Genomic DNA, 20,811 nt, shown 5'->3' with positions numbered 1-20,811 from the left:
CTTTGTGAGCCAGTAAGGCAGGTATTTGCCAAGGTTTGCTGCGTACAAGAATGTTTTGTGTGCGGACTTGGCACCAGGTGCGGACGTGGCGTGCAACATCTGACACACACAGAAGTTTCTTCTTTTAGAGAGCACCGGAGAACACACCTGTCGAGTCTCTGGACACTTTTGAGAAAGTGAGTCCAAGGGCAAGTTTGCAAATGTTATCTCAAATTTCATTTGTTGGTCAACATTTGATCTCTTCTAAACTGACTGAGTATAAAACAACCCCGACATAAACTTCAGGTTGGTCATGGGCAACTTTCTTCGCCCGTTTACACCCAGAAGACTATTCGGTCATAACTGATAAGGAGTAGTGACCATAAAGTAGCTCATAGCGAGTTCATTTCACACGCACTGGCACCGTTCGAGTTCTCTCCCAGAATGCATCGCACTCACAGAGTGTTGCACGGAAAACTGGACTCAAACGAACTCGCCAAATGCACAGAGTGCAGAAGACTGATGCAGCCACCATCTATGTTGTAGAAAAGGTACCGACTTCAAACCGAAACTAGCGCCTTTCTGTTCAGAGTGATGCGTGGGAATGCGAGAATGCAGTCGCTACCAACGTTTATCTACAAACGTTGGCAACTGCAACCTGTAGTTTATACTTGCAATGTCTTCAAGCAGCTCGGCTGCCGTAGAGATAGTTACAGATGGCGTAAATTTCCGCAACCAGCTGTCTACAAAGCAGCTGGTTGCGATCTTTCAATCCTCATAACCGTTTACACTGAAGAAAACTGATGATGCTGTCCAAGCGGAAGCTTGATCCATTTGAGCATGGTATTATGCGTGCACCACTGAAAGGGTACGGCTTAAAACTAGCCTGTTGGAATATCCAGCAAAACTGGGACTTTCGATTTGGATCGTCATTATAGGTGGATTAGATATTAGCCTTGGTGAGGGCATCGAGAACGAGAGCTTTCTCAAACAAAATACGACGGGGCAAGTTAGCTGCGTAGGTAAATGTTAAATGTGATGATGTTGCCCAATCCTCGGGTAAAGTCACCATCTTAAGCTTTCTCTGATGCTTATTGGGCAGTCAGAGGTTTCTGCTGGGGGAGTTTTATCGACAAATGTTAAATTTTTCACCCGCACACGGATGGTGATAGACATCTTGGGGGCCGCTGTTGCGTTTGTTCTGAGCATTTCTTTACACACTGGTATATTTCAGCGTTTGAACGGCAACAGAGCAATTTAAAACCTGCAAATAAATCACGGGTTGTCAACTGCTTCCTTCGTGAAATAGCAGACGCTCACAATTCAAGCTCGCGTTTGATTGCGTTGCCTGCGGGACGCGATTTCTATCAGAAAATCTGCTTTTTTTTCTGTTCAGTTCCGCGACACATCGTAGCAGCAAACCCTCGTCGTCTGCTTCCGCCCCTCGCCGGCCCCGCCTAAGCGAGGCATGACGGGATTGCATTTTGGTGCACTCCCGATTTTCTCGGTGCAGCGAGTGCATGCACGCGTGGGGTGTCAGAGCTGAAACGAACTCGGAGAGCGCAACCACTCGTGGAGAGCTGGCCGAAACGAACCCGTTCCACGCTACGAGTGGGCACGCGTGGGCACGAGTGCCGTGAAACGAACTCGCTATCACAAAGTAACCCTTTAACAGTTTGTGTGCAAGAGTCAATTTGCAAAATGAAAAAAACAACTTTGGCAATTTCTTTTGTCTCGACCTCTGGAGCTTTCGATGTTAATATTACTCATGTTTTTTCAGCATTCACTGAATCCAAAAGACGTGTATGAAGGGGCTACCAATGCCGATTTTTCTTCAAGAAATTACAAATGACCCAACCTTAAAAGTGGATCTGAGAAGCAAATAGGGTATTATCAGGTCTACCATACCCAACACACACTACATCAAGTAAGCAATAGAACCATGTATTTTCCTCACTACTTCACTAAACCACCACCAGGTGCTGACAACCTTCGAAGCCTTTCACACACTGGGCAGATGGTAAGGCCCATATTCTGTAGCCTTTCTAAACACAAACCATCTTCAAAAGGTAGCTTGATCAGCACCCACTGATCAAGAAAACAATAAAGAGTAGTCCCCTCCTAGAAATTGCCTTTCCCGGGCTCGAGACAATTTGTGTGGAAGAATGGGCACTGTTAGTGTTGAAAGCTAGGACAAGTGTTCCTCCGACAGCTTAGACAACAAGTGAATTAACAAATGATTTCCTTTGCCATTGAAATAATCTGGCAGTCTGGTCATCTATGGCAGCTGATGTTATGTATGCATCAGCAAGCAATAATCAGTCAATTTTTTTTTCTTCTTTTTTCTGGCTTTCTTGTTTGCACAACAAACATTGCCCCACACTCTTTCTCCCCCTGGTTCACATTCTGTGGGGGTCGGGCTATCCTTTATAACGTTACGGCAAGTCCTTTTGACAGATTTTGGGGAAAAAATTATAATGATATGCAGTGACGATGGCACCAAAAAAAAGTCAAATTTGGGGGTTTTACATGCCAAACCAACGACTGGCATCTGGCACGCCCCAGCAGAGGACTGAGGATTAATTTGGACCACCTGGGGATCTTTTGACGTGCAACCGAAAGGTCGGTTACACGGCGCCTCCTCCGCAATAAGCCTCCGTCAGACTGTGGGCACCTCGGCCGGGATTTGAACCCGCCACATGGGGATCCGTAGGCCAGCGCTCTCGCCTCGGAGCCACCGAGGCGGCTGACGATGGCACCGTACGGATCGACACAACCAGGCAAAAGTAGATTATAAATTACAGGGATCGTAAAAAAAATCTTCCTCGTGTAAACAGAGCATAGAACAGGTATTCTTGTTCGCCTGCAGTGGTTTTTGCAGCAAAGAAAAAGCACTCAAGATGTTTGAATTCCTTTTTCCTCTCAACTATGCATTTTTTTTCTCCACAAATAAATGATCACACCCTTTTCAAACCAAACAAAAGGAAAGATTGTCTTTTGGCCATGAAATACTGGTTAGCACTTTGGCAGTGTCACGGTACATGTATGGCGGTGATTGCACACTTGAAGGTGCCCGCCTAAACGCGAGACTGCGCACACTGCGGGAGGTGTTGCTATTTGTTGTCTTTGCTGAACTATAAGCATTATATTCGCAGATTGCTTAGCATTGCTGGGCTATTTATAGTCTTCAGATTAGATGTTCCGTGCACATGATGCTCACTTTGCACTCCGGCTGCTCTGGCGGTAGTGTCAATGGGAGCACTGACTCTTCCGATCCAGCCTTCTGCCAATGCTTTTCGGAATTAGATTTACAGGATGAGAGCTCATCATCAGACAGAGAAGTTCTGTGAAGCACCTCCAGTTAGGAATCTGAAGCCACTGAAATGAAAGCTAAATGACCACTTTTTGCCTTCAATATTTTAATTTGATGCTTCTAGGCCTAAACAGCTTGCAAGCACTGTAGGTGCTTCCGCAAGATAGGAAAACACCTGCGCATTGACTCTTTCTTTAAACTATTCCTTCGCAAACAAAACAGGAGGACCACAGGTAAACATCGCTTGGGGAAAAGGCTTTATCGTCAAAGGTTTAAAGGGGCAGTGCAAAGATAACCGGACTTTGGCCAAATAACTACAGGAGCTAATCTGTGTTACCTATAGAACTGTGAATTTGACAAGTGTCGCCATCTATTGTGTCACAGTACAAATATTTACCTATAATGCCACTTGTCGTACATTTTGAAAAATAAATCAGTGTCTTATCTAACATGGCACAGCCGACATAGCGAGTCTTTGTTCGTCGCAAAATAATTCAGCAAAAACTGCGGAAAAACGTAAAGTAACTCAACGAAACCTGAACAACGAAGCACTGAAGTACCCCGTTTCCCGCAAAATCACGAAAGTCGCTATTGCAAAGTGCGTGAACGCTCTGCTTTGTCGCATCTTCGCCAGCCCCCGCCCAAGCGCATTTTCCCGCCAGAACCGCCACAACTGTTACGACGGACAGCAACGCTAATTTTTCAAGCTCCTGCTTGCAAGAAGGACTCGGTGCCCGGACATCGAAAACTTGACAAACGACCCCGTGAACACTCACCAACACGTCCCATGACTTTATGAAACTGCAAGTACACAACACCTTTTCTCCTCGTCATCAACTACACTAAGCCTCGCCGATGTAACCGCCAAAATTGAAACCAACGGACATCCAAAGTTTGGCCAACACTGTCGCTCAACTCACTCCAACGCTACAACAGTTGGCCGAAAGCCAGAACGGTACAAATTACATCAACGGCAAACACCGCGAATGTGATCCCCAAATTGAGCAGTGATCTGTTGGACGACACTAAGCAGTGGACCCAAGAAGAGGAACGGATCGCAGCAAAAGCGTTATGGACCCCCGCACTGACGCTCCTGAACGCTACATCTTGATTCTCAGGCCTTGCAGCCAACTGGCAGAAGACAAACGGAAAACGTCACCACGAGTGGGAAGAGTGGAAACAAGCTCCCACTTGAACGGTTTCGATGACGACTTTTGACGAAGGACTTTATTGAGCTACAGGCAAAGAGGGTGATGAGGAGGAACAGGACGCTGGTTTGGTAGATTTTCAAGCAGGACGCCCTCCTCAAGAAGTCTCCACATCCCCTGACCCCCAAGGAACGCATAGCGATGATCATCGGAGACATCAAGGATAATTTCTCTCTCAGTCTGTGCCCCGCTGTTGAGTGTTGTCACAGGGGTTGGGACCCAGTCAGGTGATTGTGTTTGCCTTTTGTCCCAACTTCCTTGACAAAAGTATCAAAAAATAAAATAATAAAGAAAGTGGCCGATCCCGCTTGCTTCTCACCTCTACTCCTCCGTGACATTATTAGTCGACAGAGCAGCAACGCTTGACTCGCTGCGACAACTGGATACAGAAGGAAGCAATGACAAGAAAGATGCAGGATCAAGGGAGAAGCCATTCCTCCACAAGTTCAGCCCAAAGTCAGGTGGCAAGCCCTAAGATCTGCACTGCTGGAGATGCGGAAAGAAGGGGCATATATCGCATCAGTGTCATCTTCCACCTCCAGAAGCAGGTAGTGCACTCGCAGCACCAGCCAACAGTGAAACTGCAACACCGACATACCAGAGGAATGCACACCAACTTTTGACACCAGATTTGATTTTTTCGCGTCCCGAGTTGGATCACTGGCAGCATTCTCACTTGGAGAATGAGGAAGGCGTGTGTTGCTGGCATGGTTGTGGTGGAGTGTGCCAGCTTCATTACTGCAGCGTTTGGGTCCTGCTGCTGTCTTAATTGGTCTGTTTTGTCATTCGAACGTTGGTAGCTCAAGTGGTGTGACATGTTTCCGGATTAGCGTGACTTCTGATCTACAATCACAGAGAGCGCCCACTGTTGTTGTGCCGTTAATGATGCTGTTGACGATCGGTGCGCAAGGACCTTTGGTGTACAAGCAGTTCACAGAGTAGCGGGCCTTTGGTTCCTTCATGTCCCGAGTTGGACCACTGGCAGCATTCTCACTTGGAGAACGAGGAAGGCGTGTGTTGCTGGCATGGTTGTGGTGAACTGTACCAGCTTCATTTCTGTGGCGTTGCAACGAACAAACCGTTGAACCACACTGTCCAACGGAAAATTAGGAGCCCTTCCGATTCCCTCAACGCCATAGGAATGCGTCTCAGGCGATCATGTTGTCTCATTGCCCCAGACGAAGGCTAGAGGGGTTTTTCAGAGTCGTAAAATGCTTTGCATGCCTTCTATCGTTCTGCAATTTGTTGCTTTAGTGTTTTTCGACGATGCCGAGCAATTTTCTAATTGAAACCATGCCCTTAAATACAATATTAAAAAGTTAATTATGCAAAAATAATTCACAAATTAATTATCTCGGACTTTAATAATTTTCCTAAATGGGCCCCTGGCCCAGGACCAAAACGACACAATCCTTTTTTCGTTGCGATGAGTAGTTTTCACAGGAGCGATTTGGCTTGAGTTCTCTGAAACACCCTGTGTGTGTGTGTGTGTGTGTGTATATATATATATATATATATATATATATATATATATATATATATATATATATATACCACAGAAAGCAAAAACAATCAAATTAATTTAGGGGGCTTTTGGTGCCTCAATACGTGGAATTGTTTTTTTCTTAGCAGCGTCCTTTGGTCGTCCTACAACCTCAGAGAAAACCTCAAAAAGAGACTCTGCTTCAGGAAGAGACAAGTCATCTTCAGAAAATGGTAAGCTTCCGTCCATTTTTTTTTTTTTTTTTGTCCGCTGAGAGCTTTGAATTTTTGGGCGGTGGAGGTTGCTCTATCCGCCCAGGCTTCTGGTTGCCGCTGGAGGCATGGGAAGAAAGCCCTCGACCCCAGCCGGAAGGGCCAGCTAGTGCCACTGAGTGCACCTCTGGCACCTTGGAGGGAGTGGTACCCTCCGTAGAGGGCGCAGCACTGTTCTTAGAACGTGAAGATGACAGCGAGTGTGTCACCTTCAGAGTTTCGGAAGGGGGCCCCTACGGGGAGGACAGGTCTTCCGGGGAAGTCTATGTCTTAACGGATGCCGTAAACAGCGAGTGTGTCACCTTCAGAGGTTCGGAAGGGGGCCCCTACGGGGAGGACAGGTCTTCCGGGGAAGTCTATGTCTTAATGGATGCCGTAAACAGTGGGGGTCCCCTCCGCACTGCCTAGGCATAAGAACCCCTTGCCTGAAAGGCAACCTGGTCTTTGGCTGCTTGGTAGCTAAGGTTATGTTTTACTTTAAAAGTCAATACTTCTTTTTCCCCTTTCCATTTTGGGCACGAGCGAAAGAAAGAAGGGTGAGCTCTGCTACAGTTCACACATTTCGGTTCATTTTTGCAGATGTCCGCTACATGGTCAGTACCACCGCACTTTCCACACCTTTCTCGGTCGCGGCAGTTTCAAGAACCATGACCAAAAGGTTGGCATTGAAAACACCGCTGAGAATTTGGAATGAAAGGGTGGACTCTACAGTTCAAGTACCCTGCCTTCATGGTGAGTATCAAACGTGAGTATCAGACGTCAGGTTGGTTTTTCTTGTCCATCACGTTTTGAGGTGATCCGTCGAACAGCAACAACAGCACTCTCGTGCAGACCTTCAAGGATCTCCTCTTCACTGCACTCGAGTAGGTCATCTTCTGAGATGACACTGCAAACGGTAAGTATTTAGGGTGCAGTGGGGGGGGGTGACAGTCACCGGGTAATATCCCACGATTGTCATCTTCAAAAGCGCTGTGCTCTGCGGCTTTTTTTTACCTCAACAAAGAGGTCTCCAGCTAGCTTCTTTGCCTTATAACATTTTCCAATCACTTGTTCTAAGTGCTTCACAACGAAAAAGGGAAAAACTTTTGATAAATGCACAGTGTCACTTGTCGAGTGAACTACAAGAAATCGAGGATATTTTTCTGGTTCATTTGCTTTTTCGAAAGTAAAAGGTGCAGGGTAGCCCCTTTTGAGGGGTCGCTCAGCTCGGTGGTGGGCGGTGCACCGCCCACCACCGAGCCCAACAGGAGGTAGGTAATGTGTAATAACAAGAGTGGCTTGGCTGACAGTTACGCTACCAGTGCTGCCGGAAAACTATAACCAAATGTGGACCTGGACGAGGGTATCTGTCAACACCCAAGGTTAGCCCTCGCCGCCAAAGAATGTGAAATGAGGAAGACGAGAAGGAAAAGAAAAGTAAAGAAAGGAGAGGTGGAGAAAGGCAACTGACTAAATTCTCCTAATCAGGCCAAGCCAGGAAAGCAGTCTACGAGAAGCAGGGGCCGAAGTGGTATATTGCCCCGCCCGGGGGGCTCCGAAGGGTCCAAACATACCCCGGGCTCAGCTCAACCACCAGGATCCCCTTTTCCCCGGACACGGGTTAAGTCACGCACAGCCACGCGTGGGTGGGCGAACCCACATGGCTCCGGGTTCATAGTGACAGCACTCACCAAGCACGTACTAAAGTAGGTGCCCCCTGTGTGTGGGTATGGCGGCCCACGTGGCTGAGGTCCGTGGTAATGCTACTCGCCAAGCACCTATCACCTAAGGTACAGACGCCCCCTGCATGGCTCGGGGTCCGTGGAGACGCTACTCTCCAAACACCTGTTTTCACAGGTGCCCCCTGCGGGGAAATTTTGGGGCAAGGTGACACTTTTTTTATCACTTGTGCTTACATAAACAATATAAAAAATACAAGCTGCGAATTCTTTCAACAATAAAATCGTTGCACTACCCATCTAAATGGGCTTGAAGGTCTTCTTAAGCTACTGTATAGACTTTCCCAGCAGCAGTCTCGAACGAAGCGATTCACAGCGCGCGTCCCTGATTTCGACAGTGTATGTCAGTGTTGCCCGACTGTGCTGAGCTGTGGCTTTTCTCATCAGTGCGCTGTGGCAGCCTGCGTAGGCACCATTTCAGACGCTGGTGGCGGTTGAATTGCTGCAATTTCTTTTTTATTTTGTGTTCTCTGGCAAACAGAACTTCTCCAAGATTTTAAGAAAGTAATCTGCTATTTCTGGGAACAAAAACAAACAAATAAAAGCTATTTTTGGCGAGTCCGTGCATGACAAAACAATTTCAACTGGAATGTTTCTTTCAATTTATGTTGTAAATTTTTTTACACCAATATACACTCAGCCGTGTCAATCCACGCAGGTCTACTCGGAAAAAACAATTTCTGTAAAAAAAAAGTTGATTTTGAAAAAATGACATATTGACATCCACATGACTTGTTACAGAAAGAATAAACAAAAAGGACGGACAAGCACGGACAAGATGTCCATCCTTGTCCATCCTTTTTGTTTATTCTTTCTGTAACAAGTCATCAAAACCAACGCCGCTCACGTTCAACTACATCCACAAACATCTAGAAAGTATTCCTAGAAAGTTTCATTAGTTTACACTGCATCGTTAATTTTTCATAGATTGTTTTTGGTCCACCGATGCTAAAGAAAAGGTAGGGGTTGGAGCACTTTGAATGCATTTTTCTCCTATCCACCTTTCGGCATAAATTTCACATTAGGAAAGCTATCGTTTTCCTATTACACAATAGAGAATTATTTTTAGGTGCTTTTCTGGGACAGAGATTTGTGAGGAGCATGCCTGGCTGCTTACTTTTTCCACTTTAACATTCTTTCATGCTAAAAAAAACTACATTTGTAAAAAAAGCACAGACATGAAAAAAAAAAATCTTCTTATGGAGTTAGACTTATGAAAAACAATGCAATATAGCAAAAGAACTAACTGGTTATGTGCTATGGGTATTCCTATAACTATATTAGACATAAAAATCTGAAATTTTTATTTTATAACGATAGTTTTCTGAAGCGAACACACATACTTCCATATTGTAACATTTGTAACAACTTTCAGAATTGACATAGGACAATGAAATTTGGCAGGGATAGTCTTGCCCCTATAAACTTCCAATGCAGATTTGATTGAAATCAAGCAAGCGGTACAGAAGTTGACTTTCCTGTGTAGTGCCCCCCCTTAACTATCAAAAATATTTGATCACAGAGGATAGCCAAACTGCATGGGTATTCCCTATTCACAACATAAAATTCAGCGAGTATCACCAATCAAACAATATATAGTGTACATACTCCACGGTGCCGCAGTATTTGAACGGGATTTGAGAAAGGTCTCAAGTAACACAGCATATCCAATATTCAGTGTCGACGATAGTCACGCCACGACGATCGGGCGTAATATGGAATCTTTTGAGGCATGTTTTGAAGATACCTCCTTCTTTGCACAGCACCAAAGCAAATGAACGAACGTGTCTTTTTCAACCCCATACCCGGGCCCGCCCTATCAGCTATTTTTCCAAAGACCCAGAACATAGCCGGGAAGGCTTTTCGGAGATTATCTCGACAGAAATAACCCAGAAAAAATGTTGTACGGCCCGCGTCGCAGGCTGCTTAACATTCGCTCTCTTCGCTCATTTCCTGCGAAGGCCGAGCAGGCTACAAGCTCAGGTATTCCCTGGTTCTCACAGTGGAAGGTAACACAAAAAAGGTAAGCATCCTGAACAGGCAAATAATGTAAAAACTTTCAAGAAAACACGGCGAACTCAGAATGCAAAACGCAGGTGCGGAGCCGCACTGACCAGGTTTCCACAGCTCAGGCGGGTGACAGAAATTTCTGGCTAATAGGGGTCGCTCAAGTCACAAAATGGCGGTGGCCACAGAGTTCTTTTTGCAAGGGTCTATACAAACATGTTAAAGCTGCAATGCTAAAAATATTTTTAAAGAACACAGCAGATTATAACTAGGGTTCGGAGTTTTCGGTTTAAACCGATAAAAACCGAAAAAAGTACGCCGAATTCAATTTCGGAAATTCGGTTTTAACCGAAAAAGGTCAGTTTTTAGGTTCGGCATTTTCGATCTAAACCGATAAAAACCGATAAAAGTCCGTCGAATCCATGTGACAAAATTCAGTTTTAACCGGAAAAGGTCACTTTGACCTTCCGGTCGTACCGCAGAGCCGTGGCGAAAAAGTGGAGACAGTAAGGAATTGTAGGAGACCGTTTCCGCAGCCCGCTAAGCACCCGGATAGCGCTCCGTAATCCGCAACAAGACCGTGAACTATGCAGACAAGGCTGGCGACGCGCATGCGCAGCTGCGGCTTTTTTTTCGGGGATTTCGTAGCGGGGGAGAAAATCGAAACGTTTCCGAATGTATGGGATACAAGGGTGCCATCACGACGTTTTGATTTAATGTGCCCATCATCGATCGGAACGTGAAGTCCGAAATGCCCCATGACTTCGCTATGTACGAGCGTGTTTTCAAACTCGTTGTAAGGAAGACTGACTTGATGCAAGCTCTGCATGTTTTGTTGTACTTCAAAACGTCGCACTGTGTCTCTTTTGGTGGTCACAATTGGTTGATTGGCTGATTTTGGCTCAGGCAGCGCTTTATCTCCTTCAGCCTGCCAGTGTTCAGTGTTAGCGTTGGGCATTCTCGAAGCTCGGGGTCATATTAGCAGGAAAGAAAGAGTGCGCATCAACTAGGAGAACCTGGGGAAGTACAAGTGTGTGTGTGTACTATAATAAGATTACGTAATCCTGATGTACAGAGGGTGAAGTTCCACGATTTTGGGCATAAGCTTCATATCTGACTTGTTTGTACTTCTGTGTTTTTTCTTGTTTTTTTTTTTTTTACAGTTGCAGACATTTTCCAAATAAAGTGTCCCTTTCTTTTTTAATGTATCTGTGCCGTTATTCTATCAGTGATCACAAATATCAGAGCTACAAGGATTATCTAATCCGGTGTCCGTTGGTGTTTATTTTATATTCACCGAAAAAAGTCGATAAACTTTTGTGGGCATAAATATACGCCGAAAAAAACCGAAAATTGAATTTTAAAATAAACACCGAAAAAAGTACGCCGAATTTTGAAAAAATAGAAACCGAAAACGCGAAACCCTAATTATAACCAATTTAGAAATTTACACGCCACAGAAAATGCAAGGTGATGTCCCAATGAGACAATTGTAAGCAGAAGGAAAAGACTGTCCAGTTAACCACCACCAGCCTGCTTTTCATGGTCCATTTAAACTACTGTATACAAAAAAAAAAAAAAAAAGGTTTACTTTAATAGCACGAGTCTTTATTTGCGACCAGTTTTCTACATACAGGAACAGATATGCTAGCACCAGAACAGCACAGACCATTCCACAGACAAGAAGGAAATGGTATGTCCACACTTTCTGCTTTTGCAACCGTACCGCTACGATGCTGTTCCGCACCGTATGTGATAAAACCCGCAGATGGCAGGTGCAAGCGTGACATTGTGAAGGAAGGGAGTTGTACAGGCCGTTACTGTGAAAGCGGATGCAGCAATAATTTTTGTTTGAAAACATAAAATGGACATCTCTGACCCAGCAAGGAATTATAGGAGCATGAACAGAAGATTGGCATAACAGAATCTGTTTTAAGCCATTCCTCTCCATGGTAGCTTTCTCAGCATGTTTGTTCTAATAAAATTGTGTCAGGCTGCAAGCATCAACCTGGCAAAACAATAGCTTGGCTACAGGTGCGGCAAATGCCTGATTCTACGACAATGCTGAAACTTCTATACTCGTCCTTACCTCAAGAACTGTACTTTAAAAAGGTCCGGCTCGTCGGGAGCATTACTAATTTCACCCTTTATGTAGAAAAACGAGATATATGTAGGTGCTTTTTAGATTAGTCGATATATGTTATCTTATCAAGACGTCCACATTTCAAAACGCCAAAAGCATTGCTTTCTTGGATAACCAAATCTTGTAAAAATTACTTTGCGCGGCATATGAACAATTAGCAAAACTTTGTTTTCCTGAGGTGAAAACGAGTACACAGCAAATTTCAAGTAAACAAAAAACACACAAAAAAAGGATCTTGCTTTTGTGAAGGTACGCCTAGCGCCTGCTTCAACAAAACATATTGAACCTTATAGCCAATAGGCAGGTATTCATGGCCGCATGTGATGTCACTCTACTAATGCTGGAGGCCGTTTCTACTTTTTCTTTCTGAAGAAAACAAATTTTATGGTGTGAAAGGTATACACATACCCAACAACAAGACCATAGAAGCTACCCACAACTCAGCAGCAAGACCAACACAATAGTACTACACCAGACAGATCTTGGAAGGTTTTCATAGCTTTCATAGATTTCATAGAAGGTTTCGTAGCGGACACCCTAATAAAAAAGTTTAAAGGTACACGGAGGCAGCCCCGTGAAAGAGCAGCAGTGAGGCCGGTGGTAATCCCCTATGTACACTCACTAACCCACAATCTTAAAAAGGTTGCTGATAGGTACAATATGCCTATTGTGTTCTCCGCACCAAACAAACTATCGAGACTGTGTCGCAGAATCAACAATCCCCGTGAGCCCGCAGATCCTTGCAATACGAAGCACCGCAACAGGTACACGGAATGTGCCACGGGCGCCATATACGAAATCCCCATGTCATGTGGATCATCATACATTGGCCAAACGGGCAGATGCTTTAATGATCGCGCCCGCGAACATGATGCGGCTACACGGGCTACCCCGTCGGGACACCTCGCCACGCACTGCAGCCGTTGCTCCTGCACACCGTCATTTAGTGACACAAGGTTTTTGGCCAGATACGCCGATCGGATATCGAGGGAGCTGCACGAGGCCTTCGAAATAAAAGAAAAAGGCAAGGACTGCATTAGTGACACGTCTGTGTCACTATCGGCAAAAGAGCACACTTTTCTACGAAGGGGGCTCTACCGGACGTAGTATGACTGGGTAGTATGACTGTGTTGTTTGCCATGAGTATATAAGAGAGTGGTTTTTTCATAAACGCTAGTTGCGAGTGCGCCTTGTTCACGTCTCCTTTCTTGTATCTTGTCCTTGTGTATTTTCGGCGCCCTGAAAGTTTTCATAGCTGCACTGTTCAACACAATGCAAGTGGCCACTGGGCTTGCTGAGGTGCCGATATATCTTCAGCTGACCTTACACTCACAGATAGTGTAGTGGAGTATCCATGTAAGTGAGCGAGATTAGATACCCAGAGGCAAATGTAATTCACACTGCACGTTCTGTTGGCAAAACGGTATCTTTCGTTGTTTTTTTCTGTTCCTTTTGTTATTGTTTTAAAGACATTTGACATTTGGTGGCATGTGTGCTGCTTCAGATAAAAAAAGGATAAAAAAAATCCTACCATACAAAAATGCCATGCAAGAGCATCCAGCCAACTCAAAAGCCGAGATACGTTCACGAACTAAGAGAATACGCCCCGAAAATATTAACGCCGTCTCCAGCTGTAACACGTTAGCCATTTCCAGCGCAACCAAGAAAATAATCATCTCGCAGATGCGTCACTCGACACAAACCCAGCACTTACAATCAGCTAATCAAATCTAACACTGACAAACGCGACCTTCGCCAGTCGACAATCTCCGCTGTAAAACAGTCGAAACCTGAAGGGAATAGTGGTCAAATCGAGATTGCTGCAAGATGCGTTTAATCAATGCTCGATGAAGACGCTATTTGTTCCCTTCTGCTTTCTTGCTCGCTCCCAGGGACCACACGATCAAAGCTGTTTATAAGCTACCAAAAAAAGTGAAAAGTAGGCGGCGTCGAAAGTTCCTCAACTCGTTCGCTAGCCGTCGGTGTTCAAGGTCGTTCACTACGGCATATTTTTTGCTGCCGATCGCAGCACGGCGGGGAGGCTGGCACCGCTGAACCGTGCTTCGGACGAAGAGTCCGAACTTTAACAGAGCGACAACTTTTATTGAGGTGCTTGACCCTACGGCGCCGCCACAGAGCTTAGCGCGCTTGGGAAATCGACGGCAGCCTACGTGTGACCAGCAGCGCTGGCTCGCTCACCTGATTTGTTGGACTGCTTTCACTTCGGTAGCAATGGTGCCGGCGGTTCGAATTTCACACAGGGCTTGCGCTTCACTTGACTTGGGGTGAAGGGGGGCAACGCCGAGATGTCGTCATGTTGCCTGGCGTCGGACTACGTGTCACTTCGGCAACCGTTTGGGGACAAAATTAAAATTGGAGAGATTTGCTTCGCGATCTTCGTCAACAAACCATCGGAGAGGCAAGTGACGTCGCCAACGTCGCTCTCACTATCGTAACTTCCGGGAAAACCCGAAACGTGAGCAAACCCAGGGAAACCAGGGAAACGTCCTCGATTAATAGCATATATTAATAGATTATAATATTGAGACGTAAGCCGCATGCATTGGCCGTATGGTTTGAATTATCATTATAAAAACGTAAGATAAATTAAGTTATATTTCAGGAATTATACGACGCAACACGACGTGTACTTATTGGCTATGTTCCAAATCTTACCCGAGTAACCTGCCTCCTACGTCAGCGGGTAATACCACGTGACATCGCGAGTAAACGATCCGCGACTCGATTTTGGAACGGCCAGGATAATCACCTGGATACTACGCGGATTGGCTTCGTCTTGGGCGACGGCAAAAAGAAAACACAGCAGCGATGGCAGAAAATAGCAGACGATCCTTTTGATCATGGAGAAAGCACCCGAAGAACGGTAATGTTAATGACGACGCGGTGTATTTTGAGGTGGATCCACCAGCTCCTTTTACTCACCTTCGTTTTGAGCTGTATATTCAGATCAAAATTACTTACTCCTTACAGCTAGACATTAAAAAATGTGTTTTTATTAATCAGCGCGATCGCTGCAATTCTAGTCACGGTGCCCTAAACGCATATATTCCACGCATTGTAATTTGCACCGATTATGTTTTGCAGAAATATATTCCACAAGGTGTAGCGGTACAGCGCGGGGGTGCTTTCTCCAGAATGATATGAAACTCACGTTCGCTTTGGCGCGAATATGATTACAGTGAAATTTTCGAAGCCTTCACTGCTTTACAAACGTTATCCTCTCATTACACACACTCTAGAGGAAACAAAAATATTACATTATCATATACCGAGTTCAAACATTTTCGGCCTTGAACGTGAGATTACGGCATTCCCCCAACGCCGAGGACGAGGTTGCGGAGAAGCTCCTGCTTACGCTCGCACTCAGATAATAACAAGTACACGTTCCCGGGGAAGGTGGACGGTCTGGATGTAATGCAGTCAATTCCTGCGTTGACAACAGCAAATCGCAATAACCACACATGCTGCAGCTAATTCTTTGTCATTTCGAACGTCCGCCACCAAAACCAGCGGAGCAAGCGAGCCTTGACGGCTATCGGCGCAGAAAGCAGACGACGAACAGATCACGTGACGTATTTACTCGATTTGATCCGACTTTACCCCCCGATCGAGGAGGGTAGCGCGAGTAATTACTCCGGAGTAAACAACCCGCTTCTGGAACGCGAGTTCTGACGTCATCGAGTAAGCTCGAGTAAGTTTTGGAACGCCACGGTATGAAACTTTTACTCCGGAGTCGGATCGAGTAAATTTTGGAACACAGCCATTATGGTTCTTGTAGCAGCCGACAAGCGTCGTCTGCACCACGACCTACTCTGGTCTGGGTTACGTAACGATTAATCGAATAACCGCTTGACTATGGACATGACCACTGCTTCATTTGCATTTTCATGTCATACAACGCCTACACACACACACATTTTCATTGTGTTGTTCTGTGCAGGTCCTTCAAACCACGGGTTGTACGGAATTTCGATTGCTGACCCACAAACCGTTTCACAATTTATTACAAGCGCAACGCTCAGGGGGGTGTCGGGGTGTCGCGGCCAGTCGCCGCGAGCCCCAAAAAGGGTTGGTGCAGGGGGATAGGGATGGGGGTGGGGGTGTCGCAAGGAGGTTAGAAGGAGGGGACACGTTGCAATATTGGTGAAGCCTAGTCATCAAAAATTTAAACGATATTGTGCCCAACGTGACCGCAGATCTTTCTGGCGATTGGTGCGCGTGACATGTCACAAGCGAGATGGATGGTTTATTGTAGGATTCCTTGCAGGCTTGCCTGCGCTCCGTCGGTAGGTTTTTATCAGACCGAAGGCTAGATACGGTCACGTGATGTGGTCATGTTGGGCTGGATGTTGTTACGAAGCAAAAAAGTAACAAACAAAAAGGTTGGGTGCAAACCTGCCGGTCTCGAAGGACGGCACAACACACAAGGTCTCAACCACTGCTGAATTTATTCGACAGAAGGCTGAGGTTTAATAGGTTTTAAGTACCACCTAATCAGGGATGGCCAAAATATACATGCAAATATGTATCGAAATACAAATACAAAATACTTTGCCAAAAATGTATTTAATTACAAATCTAATTACATTTCCAAAAAAAGCATTTAGGTACAAGATACAAATACAACCAAATGTATTTGGTCTCCTCCAAATACTTTTCCAAATACATTCCTCGAAATTTGCGTCAGCGACTTCAGGGTACCTGCAACAGGTTTCTGGGTATTTCATTTTAATTTTGCATCGCACACTTGGGAGTCAGTGTGCGAGGCTCTAGTAACATAATAGAAATATAATCACAAAAAAATGTAATCAGCTTGGACGTAATAGGTGAAAAAAGTACAGAGCTCCAAGAAGCTTTTTTTGTCGATTACATTTTGGTATAGACCAACAAAGTACCGAGACGACCAAGACGTGCAGCACTAACTAGAGAATTTTTTTATTGTTGCAACACGCACCAGTTACGAAAATCTGGATGACCGCGCATTTAGAATGTTCCAGGCAAAAATATGGATGGAAATCAGGCTGCAAAGCATCACAAGTTGTCACAGGCAGTTATTTAGCCAGTCTGCCTGTGAACGTCAATTTTATCACTATTCTTGCTCTGGACTAGCACCGTAATCACAAAGGCACTAAACGCTTGTACTTGATTGAGAGACACTGTATTCGGTGCAGAACATAGCTTTCTTCCTGCTCTGGACAGTGACACTAAATTTGAGGGATGTATTTTCGCCCACAAAATTGTATTTATTACAATTGTATTTGAAATACCCACGTTTTAGCATTTAAATACACATATCAAATACATTACCCAATTTGTAATGAAATACGCGAAGTATTTGAAATACTGCCCATCCCTGCACCCAACAATCCAAAAGAAAGGAGAAGGAAAAACAGATACAATCTTTCCTTTCATATCCGTAATTAAAATTAACCCCACACCTTTTTTTTTTTAGTTGGTTTGAATTATTTTTAGTTCACACTCAATATGAGTGGATTCTGCGGTAGTTAAATTCGGCTGTTTCAGGCCTCTTTCCTTCTTCCTGTCATTTTTTCTGTCGTTACTGCAGTCTCAGAAAATCCTACAAAGGTGAACTTACACCAGCTCACTTGCACCCTCATATTTTGTTTGTTATGCATTTGTGGAGAGATCTCTGTTGTTCCTTTTTTTATTTTGGTTTAGGGGGGAAGCGTTGAACCAGGCACGGTAGCCAGAATTTTGTTTCGGGGGGGGGGGGGGGGGGGGGGGGCGCCCATGACAAAATGCTGTATGAGGGGGAGGAGGGAGAGGAGGTCCCAATAAAACGGAAGATTTCGGGGGGGGGGGGGGGGCCCGGGCCCCATGGGCCTCCCCCCTGGCTACGTGCCTGCATTGAACCTTATATAAACCTCAGCCTTTATATATATTTTTTTTTCTTTCTTGTTTGGGGGTTTTATTTTAAAAGTTAATGTGCATAAAAATTTATTTTGCCTTATCCCACGTTCCCAAAAGCACTAGGCCCTTGGGTGAGCAGTCTGCGGGGCACATTCGAGTCAAAACGACACTGTACCCAAACTCCTCCGCACTTGAAGCTCTGTCCCTGTCCACAAGTCCCATGCAATGGTGACCCTGCTGACAGGTCGGAGTGTCCCGCTCCGTCCTGTCCGCATAGTGACACAGCAAAACGTAGTCCTCCTCGCTCATTCCAGCCTCCCTGAAGACCCTACTCAGGGGATAGCTGACCTCGGCCATTCCTTTCATAGCCCCGTAGCAACAAGGACAGGAAACGAATGCTGCTCTCCTCTGGATACACTTGCGCAAAACCAGGTCAGTCGCCACACCACAGGCGTGGAGCGAGACTCCAACGTCGAAGTCCCCGACGTAGTAGTCCATGTTACACTGGTACAAGGTGACGTTGCACAAACCCAACGCCAAGATCCTGTCCCGAGCGCGTCGCATGGATTCTTCCTTGTTTTCGATCATCACCACCCTGCAGTCGGGTCGCAGGTAGGCGATCACGATTCCTACGTGCCCGCCACCCGAGCAGAAGTCTACGACTGTGCAGCCGTCGAAAGTCCGCCGCAACGCGAGCACCACTAGGTTTTCGATCTGCTGACACTTGCGGCTCGCCCTGTCGCTGGGAAGCCCACCACCCGACGGATGTACCAGGCTCGGGTAGGTGTGCCAGGGCAGCGGCAAAGAGCCCGACCCAGGGTTGGGCTGCAGGTTCGGAACGACCCCGGCCTTTTCAAGACGCTGCACGATGTGAGCCGGATCCTTGTGACGAATCCGCGGTCTGGTGCGGTCCGGGTGCGTCGAGTAGAGACTGTCGCGAGGCAGTTCTGCCTCTTCGATTGCCATCCGCTGCTTCTGCTGAACCGAGCTTAGCGGCGCCAGGCCCAAAGCGTCCAAAGCTCGCTTAGAGCGCTCGTCCGCCGCGACGCGATCGTACCATTTCACCGTAAGCGGAAGTGCGGAGACGAGTTCGTCGTGGCTAACTCTGGATCGGAGTTCCGTCAGGCAAATGTGAACGCAGGGAAACAGGATCACGTCTGCCAGCGTGCGGTCAAATCCCTCGACGTATCGATGTTCCAATTCCGGAAGAGTCTTCGGGTTTGGACACTTGTTGGAGTCCGGTGACAAAGCCGCCCTGCGTGCATCCTTGAGCACTTGCTGTTGTCTTCGACGGATGTTGTGAGTCTTTACGGGCTGTCGCAGATGGGCTTCGAGAAGCAGCAATTCCTCGGGGAGCTGAACACGGGGCTCCTCCAGTACTTTCGAATCCCGAAGTTTGAACACGGCTGTGTGTATATCGATCTCGCAGAAGTTCGTCCAGAGAGATGACTCCGAGCAGGCGGCCAAGGAGCCGCCTCTAAATCCTAGCAGAGCCTTGCAGAAAGGATCCGCAGTGCGAGTGACGCGGTGGGACAGTGCCCACCGCAGTACGCCGGCGAGCCCTCCGATGCAAGTTATCTTATCTGCTAAGTACACGGCGGGCGGCTTACAATCTGAAAGGGGCTTAGGAATGACTTCTTTGTCCATTACGGTGCAGTTAAGTTTTTGCAGTATGTCGTATGGCACCGTGAACGAACGCTGCTTGTCGTGTTGAGATTGAGCCGCGTCGACAAGAACCACTTGGATGTCGTCGATGTCGCAGATCGAAAACGAGTATAAGACAATCAACGTGCATAATGGCACTTCGAGAAAGTCCGCGTCATTGTCCGAAGCACTGAGCACGAGGAGCTGGTTTCTCTTCATGATGAACGCTGTTGAGCTTACATCAACGGCAGAAACGCGCTTTTTCGTGAGGAATTTGACAACGCAGGAGCACCATGCGCGGGGGCGCGGACATCTTGTTTGCAGTGTGGCCAGAGGAGTCACGTCAACCTCCGGACCTATCCCGTTCCGGACCTTCCGGACCTTCCGGCTATGCCTTCCGGACGTTCCGGACACAGAGCAGAGGGGGTAAAGGTGGTAAACGCGAAGACTGAAAACTCTCAGCAATATAACAGTGATAATTTACCGTTGTAAACCAAATTCTGAGCTATTCTAACGCTTATAAAAAAGCAATATAGTCATTTTGGAAATTGGTGGTTGCGCGGTTTCGTATTCGTCAACCGCGCCGTTGTCGGTCGTCGGATTGGTCGGATCCACAGCATCCACAGTGTCCACAGGTCGGATCTGTGGCAGCCTGTGCAGCCTGGGCTGTCCCTATTCGCACCCCGAGTGCGGATAGTGGTGGATTCTTATCCGCACTCCGAGTGCGAATAATTTTGGATTCTTATCCGCACTCCGAGTGCGGATTATGTTGGCTTCTTATCCGCACTCCGAGCCTCCGAGTGCGTGAGTGCGGATTGCGTGCGGAGGCGCGGACTGGCGCGGACGCTGTACCGGGGGCACCGGGCAGCCGCAGCACCGGGGCGGGTGCGGGGCGGGGGTACGAAGACGTACCTGCACTCCGCGTGTGGCGCGATTATGTCGCGGGAAACTATGAACACAGTGGTTTAGAAGTTCTCAACTTTGTGTTGATTCATTGGCGTGTTGGCAGCCTCGACGAGCGTATGGAAATATTGGCGGTTCCGGTTTCAGAATTAAAATAATTTCAAGAAAATGTTTTTTGTTTTATAAAAAAAAAAAATTAACATTGGGTGGTGCGTTTCAGATTAAACGGTACTCACGCCTCGAAGATCG

The 20,811-nt window shown here is 46.4% G+C and overlaps 3 protein-coding genes across 3 annotated transcripts in view; 1 reads left to right on the top strand and 2 right to left on the bottom strand.

The window, feature by feature from the left end:
* The window catches only part of LOC8044133 (E3 ubiquitin-protein ligase RNF185), a 36,309-nt gene extending 21,678 nt beyond the window's left edge, over positions 1 to 14,631 (bottom strand). Inside the window, exon 1 of the mRNA XM_002416619.4 lies at positions 14,323 to 14,631. The gene's annotated coding sequence lies outside the window, so the exon portion shown is untranslated. The remainder of the gene's footprint in view (positions 1 to 14,322) is intronic.
* Positions 14,632 to 18,052: 3,421 nt separating this feature from the next.
* On the bottom strand, positions 18,053 to 19,980 carry LOC8044132 (glutathione S-transferase C-terminal domain-containing protein). The gene has a single exon (XM_002416618.5). It carries the CDS (start codon positions 19,876 to 19,878, stop codon positions 18,103 to 18,105), a length of 1,776 nt encoding a protein of 591 aa, XP_002416663.3. The 5' UTR covers positions 19,879 to 19,980; the 3' UTR covers positions 18,053 to 18,102.
* Positions 19,981 to 20,255: 275 nt separating this feature from the next.
* The window catches only part of LOC8044131, a 93,197-nt gene continuing 92,641 nt past the window's right edge, over positions 20,256 to 20,811 (top strand). Inside the window, exon 1 of the mRNA XM_042290794.1 lies at positions 20,256 to 20,294. The gene's annotated coding sequence lies outside the window, so the exon portion shown is untranslated. The remainder of the gene's footprint in view (positions 20,295 to 20,811) is intronic.

This window comes from Ixodes scapularis, unplaced genomic scaffold (assembly GCF_016920785.2).
Source record: "Ixodes scapularis isolate PalLabHiFi unplaced genomic scaffold, ASM1692078v2 PGA_scaffold1__304_contigs__length_218370807, whole genome shotgun sequence".
Classification (NCBI taxonomy): Eukaryota; Metazoa; Arthropoda; class Arachnida; order Ixodida; family Ixodidae; genus Ixodes; species Ixodes scapularis.
Note: the sequence above shows the minus strand (reverse complement) of the source record. Positions and strands in the feature narration are given on the sequence as shown.